The following is a 21,974-nucleotide window of genomic DNA, read 5'->3' on the forward strand; positions in this document are numbered from 1 at the left end:
CAGTGCTCTCCACAGGCCATGCTCAGTGCTCGGGAGAGGCAGCCCCAAAGCTCTTTTGGGAACAGGGCCTGAAGCTCTCGGGTTCCAGTGTTATGTCTGCCTTTCTGTCCAGCTGGTTTTTGGTTTTGTTGGCTGGATGTCAGGAAACCTAAACTGCATGAGTGACACTTTAAATATATATATATATATATCAGCCTGTCTGCTATTTCAAGGTACCCTTCCACGAAATAGGTCCACAAGTGTGGAAGTAAAGGAATGGCTGGACTTTCATAACTTCGTGTTGCGTTAATGAAAGAGCTGCTCTTCTTCCATGGAATTGTTCAGACAGGGGCCCCCCGAGTTGTGGTAAGCACTAAATGCACCATGACATCCCTAAGTTAGCGCGTGAACCGATTACTATTGCCCCACTGACTGACACACAGAAAGCTGCCCCCATACACGTGCCTGGCTTGTTGGCCTTGAGAACATGGGGCACGTCCTGTAGCCAGGTACTTGTCTGCATAGATTGTGGCTGGATTTCAGGTGCAGACACTCACAGGACAAGGGTTTTTCAAAAGTCAAGTTCAAAGCCGCCACTCTGCTAACATTCCAGAAGGTGGGTTTCTGCGTTTACATAGGAGTTTACCTGACGCGGCCAAATCCGTGTGTTCTTGGTCTCATTCAGTGCATCACTTACTTGGTTCATTGTCACCTATGATTCACTCACCAAACCAGTTATCTGTATTTAAAAATGCTCGAATCAACCATTTTTAAAAGCCTTGAAGCCTCGCTGGGGGAAAGTTCTTTTGAGTAGCTTCGAAACCCTGCTGCCTGATAAGAAACCCCACTGTTGGTGGTGGGAGCAGTTTCCGCCAGGGCCTCTGTTTTCTCTCCTTTAAAGTGGTCGAGAGTGTGTGTCACTGTTTCCTGGAACGTTGTGTAGTCTTTTAATTTGCAGATTCAGATCTGTCTGCATTTCTGGAAAATTCCTTTGTATTTTCTCTCTCAAGAGGCTTGTCATTCTTTGGGGGAGTTTGTTGTCCGCGACCCTGTTTACCCCCCACCCTGTCAGCCTCATCTGTCGTCCTGTCCACTAGCTCCTGCCTCGGGTTTGTCTCCATCTTTCTTATCTCACCAGCTGTTTATTTCAAGCCGTCCCTCTGTGTCAGACTCTCAGCTTGGAGCACTGTCTCTTCTGTTCCTGTTTTTCAAATTTTACTCATTTGTTCCAGAAGGTCGCTGTGGTTCTCCTTTCTTGGGGTTTGCACTTCATCTCCTATCTGAGATTCTCATCGCTGGCATTCTTGTTGTTTGGAAAGGTGTTCTTCCATTGCATTAGAGAGGAAAGCACTTGTAAGGGATTTCCTTCTGCTTTTTGAGTTTTGTTTTCTTCTCCGTTGGCTCCTGTGTTCTTCGTGTGCTCCCTTCCTCTCTCCCTTCTTGCCTCTTACCACTGCATCAGCACGCGGTGTCCTTACCATTTCTCTGCAGCACACCTCCTCTATGGGCATCTGCCCACACCTTCTCTCTGACAAGACTGCTGCTGTCTTGACTTTGCTCTGGGGTCCCTCCGGGGTCAGCCACCAACACTGGCTGGGGCCACCAAGGAGGCTCCTCTCGCTCATCCCGAGTCCGGTACAGGCTGTGGAGAGCCCCCTGCCATCTGGTTTCCTGCAGGAGGTGATAGTCACGGTCTTGTGTGTCCTAGAGCAGAGGGCTGGACCGCTCCACTCACACTCCTGTTCTCTAGCCCCCAGTCATGCATGCAGATTCCCTGCAGGGATGTGCTTGGGACACAGGACCTGAGGCTGGATGTTCTTTTCCTGGAGAATGACAGTCCAAATGCATCATCATGCCCTACCCATCCCTGTCCTCTGCCCTCTGAGGGAACCGCCCCCAAACCACAGGGATCTGCTTTTCGTCATGGGCCGGGCTCTGTTTCTCCTGTGAATTTGAGAATGCCCAAGTATGGGGTTCCCTTCATTTATGGGGTGGGGTTGGAATACAGACTGTCATTCCCCATTCTGGCATTTTCTTTGCCTCCAGGGGGTCGAGGATAAGGCTCTGCTGCCTCTACCCTCTCTCCCTTTGCCCTTTGGGGGCCGTTGTTAACCCCAGGGGGTCTGATTAGAGGCCTCGTCCAGTCCTGGAGTCTTCTTTTTATCCAAAGCCCACTGTGTTTGAGGATTTAGTCTGTGAAGCTTAATTCCTTTTCTCAGTGGATGATCAATTTTCTTCCTCCTCCTGTTTACTTTCCCTCCTTTGTTTTATTAGGAATAAAGGAAAGGAAATTGAATTATAGTGAAGTTCGTATCTGCCATCTTAACGTGGAACTTTGACTTCTCTCCTGATCTTTGTTATTTTACTTCGATCTGGGTGAAGTGAACTCATTAGAGTCCTCGGGCTGCTGGAGAAAATAGCATGTTGAACCCTCATTTCACCGAGTCGTAACCCTGAGTGCTTCACCCATGGGAGCACTTCGAGGTCGCTGCACATTAATCCTCTTCGCTGGTACAGTCTTACAGTTGTTACTGTTCCGGTTGGGTTTTTTTTTTTTTTTTTTTAAACAATGTAAGTTTAAAAAAAAATTGGCAAAGGAGATGAAGTCTGACTCTGTTAAATTTTGTAAACTAATACATTACCGATGAGACTTTTCCCAGTGAAAAAAAGAGTATGTGGTCCAAAATTCCTTTTAAATGTCACAATACAGAACTTCTCCAAAACCTCTTTATTAATAAGTTATCAACTTTGGTATTTTTGTCAGACTTAAAAGGGCAAAATTCAGAAGTTTCTGGCACATTCACAATTTTTTTATATTCTCCTAGGGAGAAATGAATTCATAGTTTTGTTTTCAATGTATCCCTCTCATTCCACTTGCCTTAAATAATTAGGAAACAATAACATTTGCAGATACTCCGTTTTATCTAGTGGTTATGTGGAGAAGAACATTTTGGGCAAATGTTAGAAGGGTTCTCATGGCCAGCATTGCACAGGGAGCGTAGGAGGCCCAGTCCCTGATGTATGTCCTCGCCTGAGCCACAGCTCATGATCGCTGCCCGGTCCCGAGGCCAGCTTGCCCCCACGGAAAGCAGCGGGCCCAGCCACAGCTTCATCAGCTGCTAGGACAGTGCCCCTCCCCTCTTACAGAAAAAGGAAATAATATGCTGTACAAATGCAAATTGAAACTCAAAAATAATTTTCATCCTTTGCCAGAGCGTGAAAAAGTAAAGATGAAAATCCACAGTTAAAAAAAAAAAGGAGACAAATGATAAGCAGGTTCCTTTTTAGTGATGATTTTGGAGCTGTGACAGAGCAAGGAAGAGGCTGGGTTCTCAGTCAGCCCTGTGGGTGCTAGGAACTTCCCCAAAGGCTGTGAGGCTCATCTGTGGACAGGGCGGCGTCGCGTGCACCTGTCCCAGGAGAGTCCCCTTGGGAGAAAGGAGGGCAGGGATCCGTGGGCACATCTGGGTTTGGGTCTCCTTCCTGTAGCGTGCTGGCGAGGGGGTTTCGGTCAGCGCCTGACCTCTTCCTCCCCAGGAGATGGGGATGTCGGTGACGATGTTTGCCTCACCCGGTATCGTGAGCAATAGCAGAGAGCATGTGGGGAGAAGAGTGCTTTGTGAGCTCTCAAGGGTTCTAGGTCTGTTATTGGCCTTGCCTTCTCTTGCTCAGAGGAATGTTAACGATGTATTAGTAGCTTTCAGTCCTATTCGCCAAAACGATAGAAACAGAAATGTCAAACATCTGTTGCAGTGTTCACTCCCAAGAAAGCTTTTTTCAAAGGAAAATCAATTTGCTTTCTTCCCCCTTAAAGCAGAATGACAACACAGATGAGTGCTTTGCCCTCCGTGTGGGGATCGCCGTCCACAGTGGGTCGATCCCACCGACTGTGAGCCATGACAAGGAACGCACTTACTCTACTTAACCCAGCATCCCGACTTTAGAACTGGTTCCCAGGAGTGAGACCGAGACTCAGGATAGTAACCTTGACACCTTTAGAGTGTCTGATTACGGTTGGATGGTCAGAGACATTCTCCAGTCTTTCTGGAAGCTCCTTAGAAACCAGAACTGCCTTATCCTTCCCGGGTGTGCCGTTCACAACACCTGCATGTCAGCATCCCTGTTCTCGTTAGGCGCACCCAGGTCCACCTTTTACCCGTTTTGGGGGCAGAAATGAAGACTTCGACTCCCTTCAGAATGCAAGCTCAAGTGCACACAAAGGTCAACAGGGGAGTTTCCTGGGAAGCCGGAAAACTTGCCTTTGGCTGAACTAGAAGTTGCACGTGAGGCTGAGTTCAGGCAGCAGAGCAGCCTATCTGTCTGTCTGTCTGCTGAGCACCAAGTGTGATGCCATTCTCCTCTGCTGGCCTCAGCGTGTCTTTGGAAGGACATAAGCTGAGAGGGACATCCGTTTTCCATTCTCACAGGGATGTCATCCCGGGCTCTGGGCCCTGGTGCTAAGGTCGAGCCAGTCGACCTGCAGCTGCATGTGGGCCCCGTGGCCCTGGGGTCGGCACACCCCTGCCTGCTGTGCCCACTGCACCCCTGTACACAGGTGTGCTAGGCCAGTCAGTGCTGACGGTTTCCAAGACAAGGTGAGGTGTGGGGACACTTTCTAAAAGAAAATCATCCCAGTAGTAATTTAATATTATGTAATAATAGCTGGCAGAGAAGGTTGAACGCCATTCATGTAACAAATTTACATGTTGGCCATGGGGAATACTGGGCACTATGTGCTAGGAACACAAAGTTGGGGAGAATAGACCTGTAGGAAAACCATTGGAAATTGGATTATAAAATAGGCATCAAAAAAACCCTACATGAAAAGTGCGGTTGGATGCAGAGTTTGGTGGTGTCCTCTTAAATCTAAGGTAGGCAAAGAACTAATGCTTGGGATGGACTGGACGCTTGCTTTGAAGTCATGAGCCATGGCCCCCACTGAAGCCAGGCCAGCTTGACGCTTCACAGGCTGTCCTCCTGAGGCTCTCCCCTTTGCATTTCTAAACGGCAGAAAACGAATTTTAAAGTCGTATTTTATTTACGTGCCAGACCATGTTTCTTCAGGACCCAGCAGCCCCATTCCAGTGGAGCCCACTGGTGGTCAGTGGGAGTTTATTTATATATAACTCTTATTAATCTCTTTCTTTCTTCTCACACGCTGGATGCTTCAGTACCTGGCCAAATTTTATTTAATTATTAGATCTTTGGGGTTCTTGGCAAATCCATAGGTGTACTTAATTTTTTACCTGTTGTGTGTATAGTACCAGAAAAATCACATAAGCCAATTATAGGTGTCTAATATTAGTAATTGTAAGATATTGAAAAGACATGCTAATTATATACTTTGAGGAGAAACGTAAAGTGATTTTAGAATTGGGAGGGGCCTTTAGCGGTGGGAGAAAGGATCACCCCTCCTTTTAGAGGTGATGTAAATTAGGTCTGGATCCTTTGCTGAGGTTACAGAGCTGGAGATTGTAGAGGAGTAAGAAAAGAGGTCGTTGCTAACCTTCCTTGAGTTGAATACTGTGATTGAACCATCTGGAAGCAGAACTTGCCAGTAAGGCTCCAGAAATATGCTAGAAAGGAAGAAAGTGAAAGAATGGTGGTTAAATTCATCCAGCATGGTCTGTGGGTAGGACATGCGAGGTGGAGGTGCTGAGCCCTATGCCATCCTGATCCTGGAAGGCTGGGTGCTGACGCCTGCCCACTGGGCTCTTGCTCCCTGGAGGGGGACAGGGGGAATGCTGGTTTGGGAGATGAGGTGGCCCCAGGGACAGGCTCCATTGCTCGCCTCCTGATTGGAGGCCACCTGGACCGGTGAGGAATTGGGGGTGTGTGGCCATTGTGCCCAGGGCAGGTTTGTGTGCCCTCCGGTGCTGGCGCATCAGGGAGCTGCTGGGCCAGCTGGCAGGGAACCAGGGTCCCAGGGCAATGAAGAAGGGCGGGGGCTCTGGGTCAGACCTGCACCGTGGTGCGGAACTTGCAGATTGTGGATTGCCGTGGGGGTGGGCCTGCGGCAGAGGGCGGGTGTGGGGCAGCCAGGAAACTCCTGCAGAAGCCTGGATGATTTAACAGATACAGTCAGGATGGAGAGAGTAAAGGGGGTTTCGAAATGTTCTGGGGATAAGCTAGGTAGAGAGAGAGAAAGTGCATGTGTGTGTGTGTGTGTGTGTGTGTGTGTGCATGTGTGTGTGTGTGTGTGTGCATGTGAGCTCACTCTAGGAGGGTCTTGAGGACCGAGACTAGATACCAGTCTATTAGTTTGCTCGGGCTGCTGTAACTGAGGGCTACCAACAGGGGGCGCTCCAAACAACGCAGATTGATTCTCCCACCATTCCTGAGGCCAGAAATCAGGTCTCGGTGTGGGTAGGGTTGATTCCCCCTGAGCCTGTGGGAGTGGATCTCTTCCAGTCCTGTCTCAGACTTCTCGCGGTTTGGGGGCATCTACGGTGTTTCTTGGCGTATAAAGCTCCTGCATCCATCTTCACCAAAATATCCCTTGTCCAGGGACTCTGGATAAGGGGCCCATCCTATGCTAGTATGAGCTCATCTTAACTAATCACATCTGCAGTGAATTTATTAGCACATAAGATCCTTTTCTGATGTATTGGGCGTGAGGACCTCAGCATATGAATTTGGGGGGGAGGGGACCCAGTTCCGCCCATAACAGAGGTAATGGTGGGCCACTGCCTGAAATTAACATTGCTCTTTTAGGATGTGATAATTAGCAACTTAACAGATTCTGGAGCACTTAATGATTACTGGGGGTTTTTAAATACCTGCTGGAACAACAGGGTTCCCACAGACTCCCGAGGGCCCCAGACCTCAGCCCTTCCCTCCGTTCTCCCGAGCACAGGCAGGACTATGTTGCTGAAAGGACATTTGTGAGGTGCTACCCAGACCAGTCCCTGCCACCAGAGGGCCCAGCAGATGTGACATGTGAACTGCCTTGAAATCACTCAGAGCACCAGTATTTCATTTCCTGCGACGTGAGAGCTCTAAGTTCCACATCAGATCTCTCGACGGACGTGATCTGAAGTGCTGTGCTCCCTCGGCTTCTCTGTAGTGGCCATCACCTAACTCAGGCATTGAGATCGACCCACCGGGAGTCAGGGGGAGGAATCGTGAGCTTGTACACAGATTCCCGTGGCTTTTCCCTTGTCCCCCTCAGTGTGACCCATCAGATCTCTACAAACAGGATGTGAGGGGAAAGATTTTTCCCAAAGTAAAGAATAGATTTCCCATCTGACATTGGTTTTTCATGAGAAGTTGAATTCGATTCATTCTCGCCAAGACATAGAAGGTTTCCAACATCTCTCTCTCTCTCTTTTTTGAAGATTTTATTTATTTATTTGAGAGAGAGAGAGATCACAAGTAGGCAGAGAGGCAGGCAAGGGAGCAGGCTCCCTGCTGAGCAGAGAGCCCAATGCGGGGCTCAATCCCAGGACCCCGGGACCATGACCTGAGCCGAAGGCAGAGGCTTAACCCACTGAGCCACCCAGGTGCCCCAAGCATCTCTCTTTTTTAAAGGTTTCAAAAATGCGGAAGTGATCCTGATTTCTGTTGCAATAGCAATATAAGGAGGCTTATACGTTAAGTGTATCTTTTATAAAAGCAAGTGATAACTCTTGGCAGAAATTTTGAATAGCACTAGTAGTCCCTGTGAGTGATTGCTGCCCTTCGGGTGGGGCGGGGGCCCCATTTTATAGAGGGGGACACTGGGGTAGAGAGAGTTGAATAAGGATAGCGAAGTCCCTGGGGTGGCATGTTGTGGCCCCGCGATCCGCACAGAGTGCTGGCCTGGCCTTGGAGTCTTGTGGCTGCGTCCCCATGGGGGCATGCGGACTCTGCTGGGCGCCCAAGGTTTCCTAGCTCATTTTACAATTGCGGCAGCCCAGCAAGGACAGGGTGCTCTACTTTTCTCCTTATACGGAGTCTGTGATTCGGGGACCATAGGTCATCTGCCCGTCTTCCTACAAGTGCAGAAAGTGGGCCGAGCTTGTCCGGATCCAGCGAGCAAACATGCCGGTCTCTGTGCTCTGCCCGCAGTCTTTGATAGTGTCCTTGCGGGGATGGGGGGGGAGCAGAAGGAGCATCGGTCTATGCTGTTGGAACGTTGGAGAGTTGTCTTCGGTTTTTGTTACTGAGCAGACTGAACAGCAGATGGAGCGCGTGTGTTTTGCGGGCCCAGGAAGGAGAGGAGAGTGGGGGCGTGCATCTGCATATGTGCAGATGTGGGCCTGCTTCAAAAGGTTGGTCCCCCGGCTGGCCTGCCACTGTGCACATAGCAGGTGCCCGTCCGGAGCTGTCGAGGAGGCCCGGGAGACAGAGGGCCCACTTGCATCCTCCAGGGCTGGTGGGGATGCTCTGCCCGTGTGGTTCTCTGGGAAGTGGTCGTCCGGGGCTCAGGTGGTGTTTCTGGAAGGCATCTGTGCCGAGGACAGAATGAGAGCAGGTGCTGATGCATTCCTTTCTCAGAAACAATTCAGAATCCTGGTGAGGACTCAAAGCCCAGAATCTCGAAAGTGCTTTGTCTTTGGAGGTGGCTGAGGGAACCAGAAGTGGACATCCTTCCCACGTCCAGGAGAAGCCTGGTGGGGTGGTCTGGGGTGCCACGAGGAGGTGCACAGGACAGTTGAGTGTCCCTCCCCAGCTAGGCGTGTGCGGGGCTGAGATGAGGAGGGCCAGCCCCCCTTCCCGTGCGCACACACACACACACACACACAGCATCCCAGCAGGGAACCTGGTGGTTTCTCGCTAACACGGCGTGCTCTCTAACCCCCCCTCGCCAGCCAGCTGCCCCGCTCTGTCTCGACTTGTGCGAGAGGCCATCCGTAGTTCTGTCTAACACGTGTGTGCTAGTCGAGCGTCCTCCCCGTGCTCGTGCCCCGTGAATACGGAAACACCATTCCCATGATGTTCTGTGTTTTCCTTTCAAAAACTGGGTTTCTCTTGAGGAGAATACAGGTTCTCAGCCCTTGAATTTATCAAAATGTTGTAGATTAGGCACCTGTTGAACATGAAAAATTCATTTCAGTTTTGCAAACCCAACAAGAGAATGCTAATTCCTGTGCTGTTTCTGAACTCTGCATCAATGTGTTCCCAGGGAGAGCGAATTCCCGAATTTACAAACAAAGGCTATGATCAGATGCTTCCCTTCTCAGCCACGGGTGACCCCGGCATTGCCTGGGAGGCTGTGGACACAGGTCCTTAATGACAAATACTTAAAATCTGAGTTCAGTACTTCTTTTAAAATCCAGTGGTTGCTGGTCCTAAATACTGAGAGTTGCCTCCTGGGCGACAGCCTAGGGTGTATTTTTCCACAAGCGAAGCCCACGTCTGTTTGCCCTCCTCACACTCTGTCTTTCCTCTGTAACGAGATGTTTTGTGTGTGGCAGGTGGCAGGTTCAAGAAGGAGATCGTTGTTGATGGACAGAGCTACCTGCTGCTGATTAGAGATGAAGGGGGCCCCCCAGAGGCGCAGGTGAGTACTACAAGCAAAAAAATGGTAAGCAGCCTCTCACCTTTCTCCCTTGTTAAGGTTCTGGTTCAACAGGTGATTCTGAAATCTGTCAGGTGTGTGCAAGAAAGGTGACTAGAGCCCCCATGAACACGTTCTGTCTAATAAACTAATTCTGTTGCTCCTGCAGACACAATCCTGGAGGGAAGTTAGGTCTGTGTGTGATTGAGAAAGTTGCTGGTCTAAAGTCTGGAAATCCAATGGGGGCTGCCATGCTGCTTTCCGGCCTTCTTGGTGCAGGTTAACTCTACTGAAAACCAGTGTGTGGTATGGTGTGGTTTCCTTGGAGGTTCTCTCAAGGCTGGGCATCCTGGAGATCAAAAAGCTTAGATGTGGAAAACTTTTCCTTGGTTTACTCAATCTCCAGTTTATTATTTTATTTTATTATTTTACATATGTAATAATTTACTAGCCAAGCCCATATTACAACCTGAATCCAGTCAGCAGCGAGCGAACGCCTGCCCTGTGTGGGTTCGCTCCTGTCATCCTTGAGACGACCCCGGGGAGCATGCTCTTAGGAATCCTGTCTTCACGGAGGACCCTGATGCCTCCGTGGAGGGGCACAGACTGGGGGATGGAACCAGAACCCCCCGGAGATCTCTGTCTTGGCCTCTGGCCATGAGACTGTGTTGACCAGTCCTTTCTTCTAGCTGTACTTTGTTCAGGAGCCTTCTTTAGCCCAGAAGCATACCCTAGTTAAAGATTTCTACCGTGGGGGGATATCAACAAAAAGCCTTTCAAAATTAGGGACAGGATTTTGTACAAAATTAGACAGTGTGTTTGAATATCCGGGGCTGGGGGGCATGTCTGTTTTCCCGTTAACCTTCTCAGGCACATGGAAACCTGATCTTTGTTTTCATTGTTCCAGAATAGTTCATGCACCTCACCTGAGAGAACAGCTTCATGAACAGGATTGTAAGGCTTCTTTGTGGCTACTAGTGTCCTCTTAGGTTTGTGGAAAACCTGCCGGTTCACCGGCTTTTTGTGTGTAGCAGTTGGTGGGAGCAGCCATTGGGATGGGTGAGGGCTGGCTATGGAGTGCTCACCACCTGCTGGGTGCTGGGGCAGCCCGGCTATGACCACGGGAGAGTGGGATGTGGCTTGCTTTTCCTCTGCACGGGGGCTCACACAGCCTTGCTCCAGTCGTAGAGGACCATGAGAGCTCCCTGGGTGCTTGTGCTCGTGCGTGTGGGGAAGCTTCACTGCACTTCTCGGAAGAGAAAGGGAAAACATACCTTGAGGTGGAGAAAGGGGAAAGGAGAAGCCCCTGGTCCCCTGGGTCCTGGGCCCTTTGCAGGAGCATCAGGCCTGTCTCAGGATTCATTCTTAACAAGATCCTGGTCTCATTTAATTCTGCTGTTATCATTTGGACTTCGTCTTTACTTAAATTTTATTATGTAGAATTTTCACTTATAACTGAATCATTTTTCTGTTGCAAGTCAGAGCTTACCCCACAAAAAAATTCCCCCAGATATATCAGAGCTGATGCCTAGGCCGGTAAAAGCTTACCTAGGAACTGTGGCTTCGCAGAGAAAGTAAACAGGATTAGTATTATTTTTCATTTTCATGTAGAAAGAGCAGGGTCTTAGGTGGCAAATTGGCCTGCTCTGGATTCTGCTGTTGCAACCATGTGACGCTGGGGGGCTGAGCCTCCAGGGCCCCCGTTCACTAGGCTCCAACCTTACGAGTGGTTTAAGTACTGAGTGGGCCAGTACATGCCTGGCTGTAGTCACTTGCCCCGAGTAGAAGTGATGGAGGCTTCACCTGGATGCAGGTAAAACAGGAACAAAATGGCAAGAGTCAGGCTGTTGTGGGATTTTAATGTTTTTCCCTGATTTTTGCTCATTTTGTTGATTAGCTTGGTGTATTTCTCTAACCATGGTTTATCATATCCTCAGGGGGCTTTCAGAATTCACTGGCAGAGGTGCCTGGCTGACTCATTTGGTGGAACACACGACTCTTGATCTTGGGGTTGTGAGTTCGAGCCCCACGTTGGGTATAGAGATTACTTTAAAAAAAAAAAAAAAGGATTTAGTGGCAGCTGATATTTTCAGTAGAAAGACCTCTTCTTGTGAGAAGGAGTGGGCCACAGCCTGGGTAGAGGATTTCTGAGACGCCACGGGAGCCCGGAGAGGAGGCCTCCCCGCCCCATCTCAGAGGGGTCCAGCCAGGCTCCTGGAGGTCCTGCGGAAGGGAGTTGGTGTGAAACAAAGCTCCAGCGTCACTGTCAGCACCTGTCTTCCAATGTAGGGAAGGTTCTTCTGTGAGCCTGGGTTTGCCTTGTGTTTGTGGGACTGTGGCTGGCTAGATCGGGGGCAGAGGGTAGACGTGCCCATGGGCAAGCATGTGCAGGTTGTGTTTCTGGGAGTCCGGAGTGGCCTGGATGGGAAGGGGTCGAAGATCCACTTCCAAATGTGTCACAAGGAGGATGTTAGTAACACCAGAGCCACGTGTTACAGCCGAAGTCAGGCATCCATTGGACTTGGCCTGTGTGAGGGGACTGCCTGCCACGCACCCTGTCCTCCCGAAGACGCCGTCCCCACCCTTCTCTCCGACAGACAGCCTTGTCACTCAGCTTCCCTTCTCTCTGCCCTCTTTTCTCCCTAGTTTGCCATGTGGGTGGATGCTGTGATATTTGTCTTCAGCTTAGAGGATGAGATAAGCTTCCAGACCGTTTACCACTACTACAGTCGGATGGCCAACTATCGGAACACGAGCGAGATCCCTCTGGTTCTGGTGGGGACCCAGGGTGAGTGCCGCCCGCGCGCAGCTTGGGGGTGAAGGACCCCGGCAGTTGAATAGTGAGTGGACTCAGGGCCTGTGGTTTTGGCGTGGAGGAGTTTGAAAATGGTGTAAAGAAGAAATAATTTCCTCCTGAAGGCTTTTTCTGTGAGAATCCAGGAAACTGAAATTGTCCCATTTCCTGATTTGATTCTATGGAGAAATCACTCGGTCGGCACCTTCAGAGCAAAATCCTTCCCAAGTGCTCTCAAGAAAACAAATCTATTTTCTCTTCCTGTCATGGGATTTCTTCATTCCTTTGGGTATGTCAGATAGTTGACAAGCAATTTAAAAGCGTTTGATTTTAACTTTTGGTACATCTTTAAAATACTACTGATTTCTTATACGCAGTAGAGTTTTATTTTGCTCTCTTTGTTAATGTGTTATGATCTTTGTGTAATTTTTCACCTGGTAGGTACCTCAGTGTCTGGAATTACCTGTAAGAGTGCATTTCTTGTCTTCTGCTAGGCCACTTAACACTTGACCTCTTGCAAAGTGACAGCCCTGAAGTGTCCTTGTTCTGGATCAGATTGACTGATGGGCTGATGTCCACCATCTGGGTCTTAAGGCCACGTAGAATATTTTTAAAAATCAGATGCAGGTTGACTCTAAAGCTGCTTTGTCAGCAGTACGGGTAACTTAAAAATGATCATGTCAAGACAAACTGGATTATGCCTTCATTTTGTTGTTGTTGCTGTTCATGTGCTATGTGTGTTAATTCCTTTAGAGCGTCCACATCGGGTCTGCCTTTCTGTGCCCTGATGTGAGACTTTTCTAAACGAGAAACTGGCTGTGTGGCAGCAGGGACAGACGGCCAGCTGTGTGCATGGTATGGGGTCTTGTGTGCCAAGAGGGAGCTCAGGTGGGAAAGCAGCTGCCCTGCCACGGAGCGGTGTGGACCAGCCCCAGCATGGGCAGGTGTGTCTCATGAGAACAGAAGTGGCATGGGATCCACGGAAAGCATCATCTCCGTGTGCTAGATACAAAATGTTCGAGTCAGGTTGTCGTGGGGAGCACCCCTGCCCTCTTTTAGGGAACGTGTAATGGCCAGGGGTCTCAGGACTGAAGCCTGGGAGCTAGTGCCAGGTGGATTCCACCTACAACCAGATGGGGAAGAGGTTCTTTGTGCCCAGGGCGCCCTCTAGTGGTCGCCGGGAAACCAGGGCGGGACCTGGGGAAGTCCTGGGTTCTTCTTGCTCTAATTCACCAAACGGCCTATTGGAATGGGGCCTCCTGAAAATTCTGTGTTTTGTGGTAGGTGGCAGGATCTCCAGCAGGTCTGCTGAGAGCTGCCCTGAGGCTGGAGCGAGTCCTGCGGGCCAGCCCAGGGCATTTCTGAGCAAAGTCAGACACTGGGTGCAGCCGTCCCCCCACGGCTGTCTGAGTTCAGGGCTTTGTGTCTTTGACTCACAAGGCCTTTTTTCTGTGGACTCACTGTGCTGGGCTCAGGGACTTCCTCGGTCTGGGCAGGGAGGCGATACGTGATCCACTTGTGGTCATGTCGTCTTAGACAACCGTGGTTTCGGTAGTAGAGGGTGAAGTGTCTGGTCCTGGGTTTGGGGGCTGGCCCGCCCTGGCATCAGAGCATCCTGGCTCTGTGACCTAGACTGCTCCCTGCCCGGACTCTGGCTGGGCTGCAGTGCAGGAGCTCCCATGAGGCTCCTGAAGCACCCGCGGGCACGTGAATGTACTACAAGCGGTCACTTCGTTCTCTTTGTTAGATCCCGACAGACAGCTTTACTAGGTTGTGGCTAGGGTTCCAGAAGCGCACCTCTCTGTTCCCTTCCCTGGAGATGAGCGTTGCTCTCTGTGTCCTACCACAGCTGCGGGAAGGCAGAACCATGCCTCCCCCCAGGATGGCCCATGTGTTTGTAGAGGAAGCCTGTGGAAGGCTCCATAAGACTCCAGGGAAGCCCCAGTGTGGTCCCCGAGGGGAAGAACCCATCCCTTTTTCTTCCTGCTGGTCTTCTCAGCATTTGTGTGGAAAGGCCTCAGACGAGTGAGCACCTGAGCCAGGGAGCCTGGGTGGAGGCTGGATGCTGGCAGTCTCCTCACGTTCACATTTGTCTGAGGGGCTTTGTTCATACGTCCCCACTGCCCCATCCCAAATAAATAGGACATGTTACCAAGTAGGGACGTTCCTCACCTGAGGGGTCCTCTTGGTCAGACCTCTCATTTCCAGAGTGCCCTAGAAACCCCTGTGGCAAGAGGGTAGAGTGAGTGTAGGCTTCTAGATAGTTCTCCTCTTAGGTACTTGTTCACTGCTTGCAGCCTTGCTTTCTGTGAAGCCTGTGTATGCCTGGTACTTTTGCGTGGGCTTCATGGGATGCTGGAGGTAGAAGGTGGGTCAGGTCATAGATGGGGGACCCTGAGCTTTCCCCCATGCTAGGTGTTTGGGGTTGGAGGCCTTATCTAAGGGCAGGAGGAGTGTCTCTGCAAGACTGTGTGTTCTCTCCGGGTACAGTCAGGGAGGTGTGCGAGGGTCCGCAAGTGGACAGGATACTTGTGAATGAGGCAGTTACGTGATGTTTGTTAAGCTCATTATTTTTTAAAGGCCGCAGATGATACCAATTTAAGGGAGGGGCACAAGCTGTGAACAGGTGCAGGGTTACAGGTGGAATGAGAGATGGGGCTGGTATAGCCCTCACTGATGTGTGGTGCAGGTACAACATGGCCACGGAGAAGATGTGTTGCTGCCCCTGGGAAGTCCAGATGAGACAGTGGGGCAGGCCTCTTGCTGAGGAAGGTGGGCTGCGGGACTGTTGGGGACCCCAGGTCAGGATAAGCTGGATTGACTCATGGCATGTGTTTTCCACATTACACCAGAGCATTGAAAAATAACAGATTCTGACCTGAAAACTACCGTTTTCTTAAAAGATGCATGCACCGGGGCACCTGGGTGGCTCAGTGGATTAAAGCCTCTGCCTTTGGCTCAGGTCATGATCTTGGGGTCCTGGGATCGAGCCCCGCATCGGGCTCTCTGCTCAGCAGGGAACCTTCTTCCTTTCCTCGCTCTCTCTACCTGCCTCTCTGCCTACTTGTGATCTCTGTCAAATAAATAAAATCTTTAAAAAAAAATGCATGCACCTTTAAAAAATACTTCTTTTCCTTAAGTGTTGTGAAATCCAGGTCAGATTTATTAGTCTGGAAGACAAGAAGACAGGATGGGGTGGTGTTTGAAGAAATCCCTGTAGGGGACCTTACCAGGGAGTGTTCTAGAACATTTATTGAGGTGGCACAGGCCATTGTCAGAGAAAGAAGCCTGAATCAGAGTTAGTCTTGATTTCTCTATGGGAAACTGTCAGGTCAGGCATATCCCATGAGATAAAAATAAAACAGGAAGTAAGAGAAAAATGGGGGAAAAATGAATAAATTATTCCCTCAAGATGCCACTTTTTCATACTTACAAAATTAAATGTCACATGCATGTCCTGAGCAAACACGATTTATTTATTTATTTATTTATTTATTTATTTTTAAAGATCTTATTTATTTATTTGATAGACAGAGATCACAAGCAGGCAAAGAGGCAGGCAGAGAGAGGGGGGGAAGCAGACTCCCTGCTGAGCAGAGAGCCCGATGCGGGACTCAATCCCAGGACCCTGAGACCATGACCTGAGTCGAAAGCAGAGGCTTCACCCAGGCACCCCAAACACAATTTAAAAAGTCGTTGCCGCCTCCATGATTTCTGCTGTGCTGCTGCTCTTCCTTTGACTAGTGGAGAAAAGCCTGTCGGTGGATCTTTGTTTCAAGAGCTGTTAGCATTTTCTGTGGCGCAGGAGCCTCAAGCCTATGAAGAAAATGTCACAGGACAAAAAAGTCCCTGAAAAGTGACTGTTGTCTCACACCTTGCTCCTAACATCTTGACCTTTCTCTGTTGGTGTGTGCCAGGCACGAGAACGCATGATGGGATGGGGTCAAGGCATCTTGGACACTTGAGCTAAGGAAGGCTGGTTTTTCTTTGTTTAGGGGACTGGTGGCAGTTGCCCCACACCTGTTTGCTACTCAAACGTCCCCGTCGTGTACAGATCCTGCAGGAAATGGGTACACCCAGGACTGGCTCTGTTAAGACCTCAGGTGGTTCGCAGCCCAGTGCTTGGGGCCCTCCACCGGCCCCTTCACTTCCACTCCTGTCTTGGTCTCCCGTAAACACACCAGGTGCTTGGTTGCCCCCTGCCCCAGGCTCTCCCCCTGCTCCCCCCCGCCCCGCCCCAGGTAGTGGCTGTTTGGCCTTTACCTCCTTCCTGCAGGTGGGGCTGCCCTGAACATCCACACTGAACCCACTGACTGTCGAGTGTCCTGCCTGCCTGACTCGGGTCTTGCGGCCACACTGCATTCACAGCTGTTCACATCCCTGTCTTGTTCTCTGCCTCTCCCCCGGCCAACCTGGTAGCCCCTCTGTGGGAGTGCCGAGTTTTGTCTCGATCACTGGGCATCCCTGAGCCTGGAACAGGACCAGATGCCCGAGGGCAGCTCTGTGGGCACGGACCGAACAGGTGTGTGTTTACACCTGCAGAGTGACGCTGCTGGAAGGCAGCGAGCAGGGTGCTGTGTGCACCAGACACCACCGGCCAAGAGGGAGTGTAGGCGTTCTTTTCTCCTTTTTGAAGTATTCTCCTCCAGAGTCACGTTTAACTCTCAACTCCTTTCCGGGCATCTGTTTGTCTCTGTTTCAGGAGCAGGGTCCTCTGAAACACATGTTTACAAATGATGACTCTGCGGAATGTTTGAGATCATTACCTGGAAGATAAAGCAGGTTCTAAAAACTCCGGTTCTTAAACATGTTACCTCCCTGGGAGCAGGGCGCAGGTTTTGAGCTACTTGGAGACTTGAAGTGGCAGGAAGTAAGCGGGGATGCTTACGGTCATCGTGTTGCTCTCTGTTCCAGATGCCATAAGTTCCACTAACCCACGGGTCATCGACGATGCCAGGGCGCGGAAGCTGTCCAGCGACCTGAAGCGCTGTACCTACTACGAGACGTGCGCCACGTACGGGCTGAACGTGGAGCGGGTCTTTCAGGATGGTGAGTGCTCCTGGCGCAGCCGGGTCCCCTTCCCATGGCGCAGGGTCCCGTCGGCAGACACACGGGCCTTGGTGTGAATCCGGGGGCCCCTCTGTGCCGAGTTGGTGCTCAGCTGCATGCAGCGGTCCACAGGGAATCCTATGTGGCACGCTCGTGATGGGACTTTCTGTGCACGGGGTGCGACACCGCCCATGCTTATTTCTGCACGTGATGGGTCACATGTACACATTTGCCATTTCTTTTCCACCATAGCTGCTCATTCTTAACCCCAGCCCATCTCTAAAAACAGTCTGAAATATTTGCTGTTAGGCTTTGGGGAGAATAAACCAAAAGAGAGTCAAGTTTGAGCCAAAAAAACCCCAAACAAACATAAAACCCAACACCACCCCCACATTAAGACTCATGGCTGAGAGCCAGCACCACAATTTAGGAATTGTTTCTTTGTTGCTGAATTCATTAGTGATCACCCGCCCCCAGAACAGCCGGGCAGCAGCCTGGAAGCCCTCCTGGAGAAGCATGGGGCTTTTATGGGGCAGAGACAGTCTTGTACAAGATCAAAGTGGCGGGCTGGGAAGTGGGAGGGGATGGATGAAGACGTGGGGGAGGTGGTGGGAGGGAGGAAAGTGTTGGGAGGGAGGGCTGGTCTCTGGTCTGGAGGGGTCCGGAAAGTCTGGGGGAAGGCGAGTCCCTAGGCCTGAAGGGACAGTACTCCCTGCAGAGGGTCCTGATGTCCATGGGGAGTTGTGGGGAGTCACTGCCAGGCCGTCCCCCTGGCCCCCCATCTGGCTGACCTCTGTGGTGGCAGAGCAGACCACCCAAGCCGTGGGTCATCCCGGTCTTGCTGGCCCAGACCCCAACAAAGACATGTTTCTGCCAGGGCAAGCAGTAATTACATGCCTGCATCTCCGACCTCCCCAAACCGGGCAATATATGCTCGTCTTCTAAATGCCCAGATGAGTTTTCAGATGGAATTGGAGAAATCCCATACTTGGACCATTTTTAGGACATTTCATAGATTGGGTCCTCTCCAAACCTTGCATTTTCTTCCCTTTTCCACAAGAGCTGGTCCTGTTCTCAGCTCGAAGCCTCTTTCCCTGCACAGTGACCGGTCCTCCCCCCTTCTCAGCCCGTGTGCCCTCTGGGTCCTCCCTGCCTCCCCAGCGCCTGTTCTGAAACAGCGGCGTCCCGCTGAGGAACAGCACGAGGGCCTTCCTCTTTTTGGCACACATTTACAAGCCCCCTGGCCATCCCCCTCCCATCCCCTCCCCTCGCCATCCGCCTCCCTGCTGGAGCCTGTGATGGCCCATGGGCGCCCGTACTTATGTGAAGAGCCATGCGCGGAGGCTCAGGGGTTTCCGGGGGTGGGGAGGGGGCGCCCTGTGGGGCAGGCAGCCCAAACCTTGTGGGGTTACCGCAGGTGATGGTCACCAGGCTGGGGCGCACGGGCTGCTGCTGGCCAACCACCTGTGTCTGTGTCCCCTGGGGCGCGTGGGTGGGCTGCTCTGGTTGCCACAGAGGCCTGTGCACATCACCCCGCCAGGCCCGAAATAGCTCCTCTCTGGCCCTCTGCAGCAGTTTGCCCGCCCCTGCTGGCGGTTTTAGGAATTTTATCCCATGAATGAGCTGATTCTCCATAGTGATTGCTTTACCTGTGCGTTTATCGCAGACATGAATTGTTCATCAATAAATGAGCTCATACGTAATAATTGTAAGAGTTGGTCCTCACTAGGGGATGCCCAGGTCCCGTGCTTCCCTGCCCTGCCCCCGCTGTCTGTGAGGGGGAGCACCAGCAAGGGGAGAAGAGGGAGGACCTTTCCAAACAGCATTACTGTATCCTCTCCCAGGGCTTCTCCTGCTGCGATTTGACAAAGCACCTGAGTTTTCACAGGCTCAGGAGATTTCCAATACATTTTATTACTTCTTATTTTAGAAATAATGCATCGTTGTTAAATATTTGAACTGTACAGAGTCAGAAAAGGAAATAATACTCATGGTACTATGGTTTCTGTGACTATTATGATTTTGTCTTTAAAATATTTCTATTTATATGAAGATCAGTTTTAAAAATAAAATTAGGGCTTACTCTGCATGTATTGTAGGAGGATTATATCTTTTTGTGAAATCATGAGCTCTGTAATTGTTTTATCTGTGGTAAAAGTCGTTGCTGACCAAGTGGGGACTATGCTCAGTATTTAAAAGCCATGAACAGTAACAATCCATTTTAATCCTTAAGGAGAAAAGAAACCTCATAATGTTTAGAGTTTAAAGAAATCAAGGTTTAGAAAAATTACGGAGCTTAACCAGAGGCATCGGGTCTGGATGGGATGCCTGTCTTGGGACCAGGAGCCCAGAGCCTTAACCGTTCTGTCATTAAAGCCTCAGTGATGTGGGTCCTGCCTGGTCCCCTGGGGGAGCCTGGACAAGGGTGCACAGCGGGCTCCCCACCCACTCAGACTCAGGCCATTCAGATTTCTCGGTGGACTTTTCCGGCTTCCTTTACGCCTTAGGACTTGCTTTTATTTATGTGCTTTTTGTATCTTCGCATCATAGAAAGAGAAAGAACGAGCATGTGGTTTCTACGTAACATTTAACTTACTCCTGAAAGGAGGACACAGGCCTGGCTCTTAGACCAGCCAGATGCCCCCGCTCTTGCCCCTGCCCCCGCCCACCAGACTTAGTGGTCGACTGGCTCCCTGAGTTTATTTTTTAAGATGCCAGGGACTATAGTCTTTGCTTCTTTAACTCGGAGTTCTTAGTATCCTGAAAATGAAGACAAATTGTGAAATTAATGGAGAAAGAGAATGCCTACTTTTCTCTCCAGGGTGTAGTTCTCACACGGCTCTTAGGAAGGAGTCCAGGACACAGGGTCTCCGTCAGCCCCGGGGGTGTCCAGAGGCCGTTCAGCAGGTGGATGCCCTCACCCAAGCAGCAGCCTTGCTCACACCGAGTCTCTGGTTCGGGGTCGAGAAGAGGGGATGGTACAGAGGGAGGGCCCCTCCCTCGGCAAAGTGGAGGGCTAGTGCCCAGAGATGGAAGCTTGCCCCTTCCCCAAGGTTGGAGGGCAGGTTGTGAAGGACCGGGCTGCCTTGCTCACAGTGATGCTGGATCATCGTTGATCCTGCTCCTAGCTAAGTCTGTGTGGCTTGTGGAGCAGAATGTCTGGCCTCCATGAGGGGGTTCCTGTAAATAAGATTCACCTGCTGAGAAATCACATACTCCCCAGTTCTCCCGCATCTGGGCTACCGGGCCTCACATGGGCGTGGTTACCCGTCTGTCTGTCTGTCTGTCTGTCTCTCTGTCTGGATTCGCAGAAGAGCCCTGCAGGGAGCTCCGGGCCTCACAGGCTGGACCAGGGGATTGAGGCAGCCAGGGCTGCGTATGGCCCCCCACCTGCCGTGTCTTTCCATCTGTCCAATTCTGTGCAGCTCTGGTCACCGTCGGCCGTGTCTACAAGATTAGCTTCAGGCTTTTGTAGTTTTAACATTATAACGGTGATGTCCGTGCTTGGCATGAAATTTTTCAGAAGTCCCTGGTTATTTGTTCTCTTGGCCTGGATTCCTGAAGGCCAGGATTACAGAAAAATGATGTTCACTCTCTGCAGATATTGTTTGTCTGGTGCTAAGATTTTTATTCAAGAGAAGGTCCTCTCGCTCTCTGAAGGAACCAGCCAAGTGGGACAATCTCTTGCCGTGAGCACGTTTCCTGCCACTTCAGTTGAGTATCTGGGTAGGGAAAGGCAGGTCATGTTGGTGATGGGATGTTTCAGCCGAGATAGGGACAACCTAAAATGAATATAACTTAGTGACAGGAATAAATCCTTCCCCTAGACCAAGCCGTGCTGAAGGGCAGTGAAGAGCCATGTGTGGAAGTGGTCGGAGGGCCCCTTGGACCATTTATGTGTGCCATTTTGAGAGAAGAAAGGGGACACTGACTCCCCATGTTCCTGAGGGAACATTTGGAGTTTTAGTTCCTTGAGGTTGGGTTCTGGAAATGATGAATTCTCCTCTCTTTCCAAACACACTTAGATTTCTCAGCCTACACAGAGTGTCCCTATTTATGGCCTATTTTGTTTTGATGGCAGTGATTGTACAATGGGTATGCGAGGAGCGTAGTGATTTGGGTCATAGTGCAGTTCTCTTTTTCAAACTCAGCTTGATGTAGAAGCAGTTTTTGGTGTATTAAGACGTTTTGTGAAGTAGAACCAATAGACCCCCTAAGTGTTTGGGGAGGTATATTTTATAATTTTTAAATATTACGTTATCTGACTGGTGTGTGATGTTTTAAAGATATCTGATATATAAAGAAAAGCGGTTTCTCTTTCATGTGGAATGTGTAAAACCTGATGGTGGTACAAAATATTTAATTTTCCCTTATCCAAGCTCCTTTATGAGTTTTTTCTCTAGCCCTCCCTCCCTCTGCTAAAATGAGCAGATAAATACTTGTATTGTAAAACAGCAGTGTTCTATATACAGGTCATTCCTGTTATGAATCCTGACGCCAGCTGTTTTTTTACAGAATGTAATACTCTTACATGTAAACTCTCAAACTGTCATCACTTGTTAAATCCGAACTGAAAACACCCTATTAGACATTAGAGCATGCTGCCCTGTAAAGCTTTAACTTCTTGTCTTAAGCTTGTTTTCATAGGATGGTGGGAAAACTGTATGCAGC

The 21,974-nt window shown here is 50.3% G+C and overlaps 1 protein-coding gene across 8 annotated transcripts in view; it reads left to right on the forward strand.

Moving 5' to 3' along the window:
* Positions 1-21,974, forward strand: part of AGAP1 (ArfGAP with GTPase domain, ankyrin repeat and PH domain 1) — a 505,060-nt gene that overhangs the window by 188,862 nt on the left and 294,224 nt on the right. For all 8 annotated transcript variants that reach the window (XM_032857552.1, XM_032857553.1, XM_032857555.1 and 5 more), the window contains 3 exons: positions 9,378-9,463; positions 12,107-12,248; positions 17,169-17,303. In XM_032857552.1, coding sequence (XP_032713443.1) covers positions 9,378-9,463; positions 12,107-12,248; positions 17,169-17,303 — 363 coding nt within the window. The remainder of the gene's footprint in view (positions 1-9,377; positions 9,464-12,106; positions 12,249-17,168; positions 17,304-21,974) is intronic.

Source organism: Lontra canadensis, unplaced genomic scaffold, assembly GCF_010015895.1.
Source record: "Lontra canadensis isolate GAN:19392208 unplaced genomic scaffold, GSC_riverotter_1.0 scaffold13, whole genome shotgun sequence".
NCBI lineage: Eukaryota > Metazoa > Chordata > Mammalia > Carnivora > Mustelidae > Lontra > Lontra canadensis.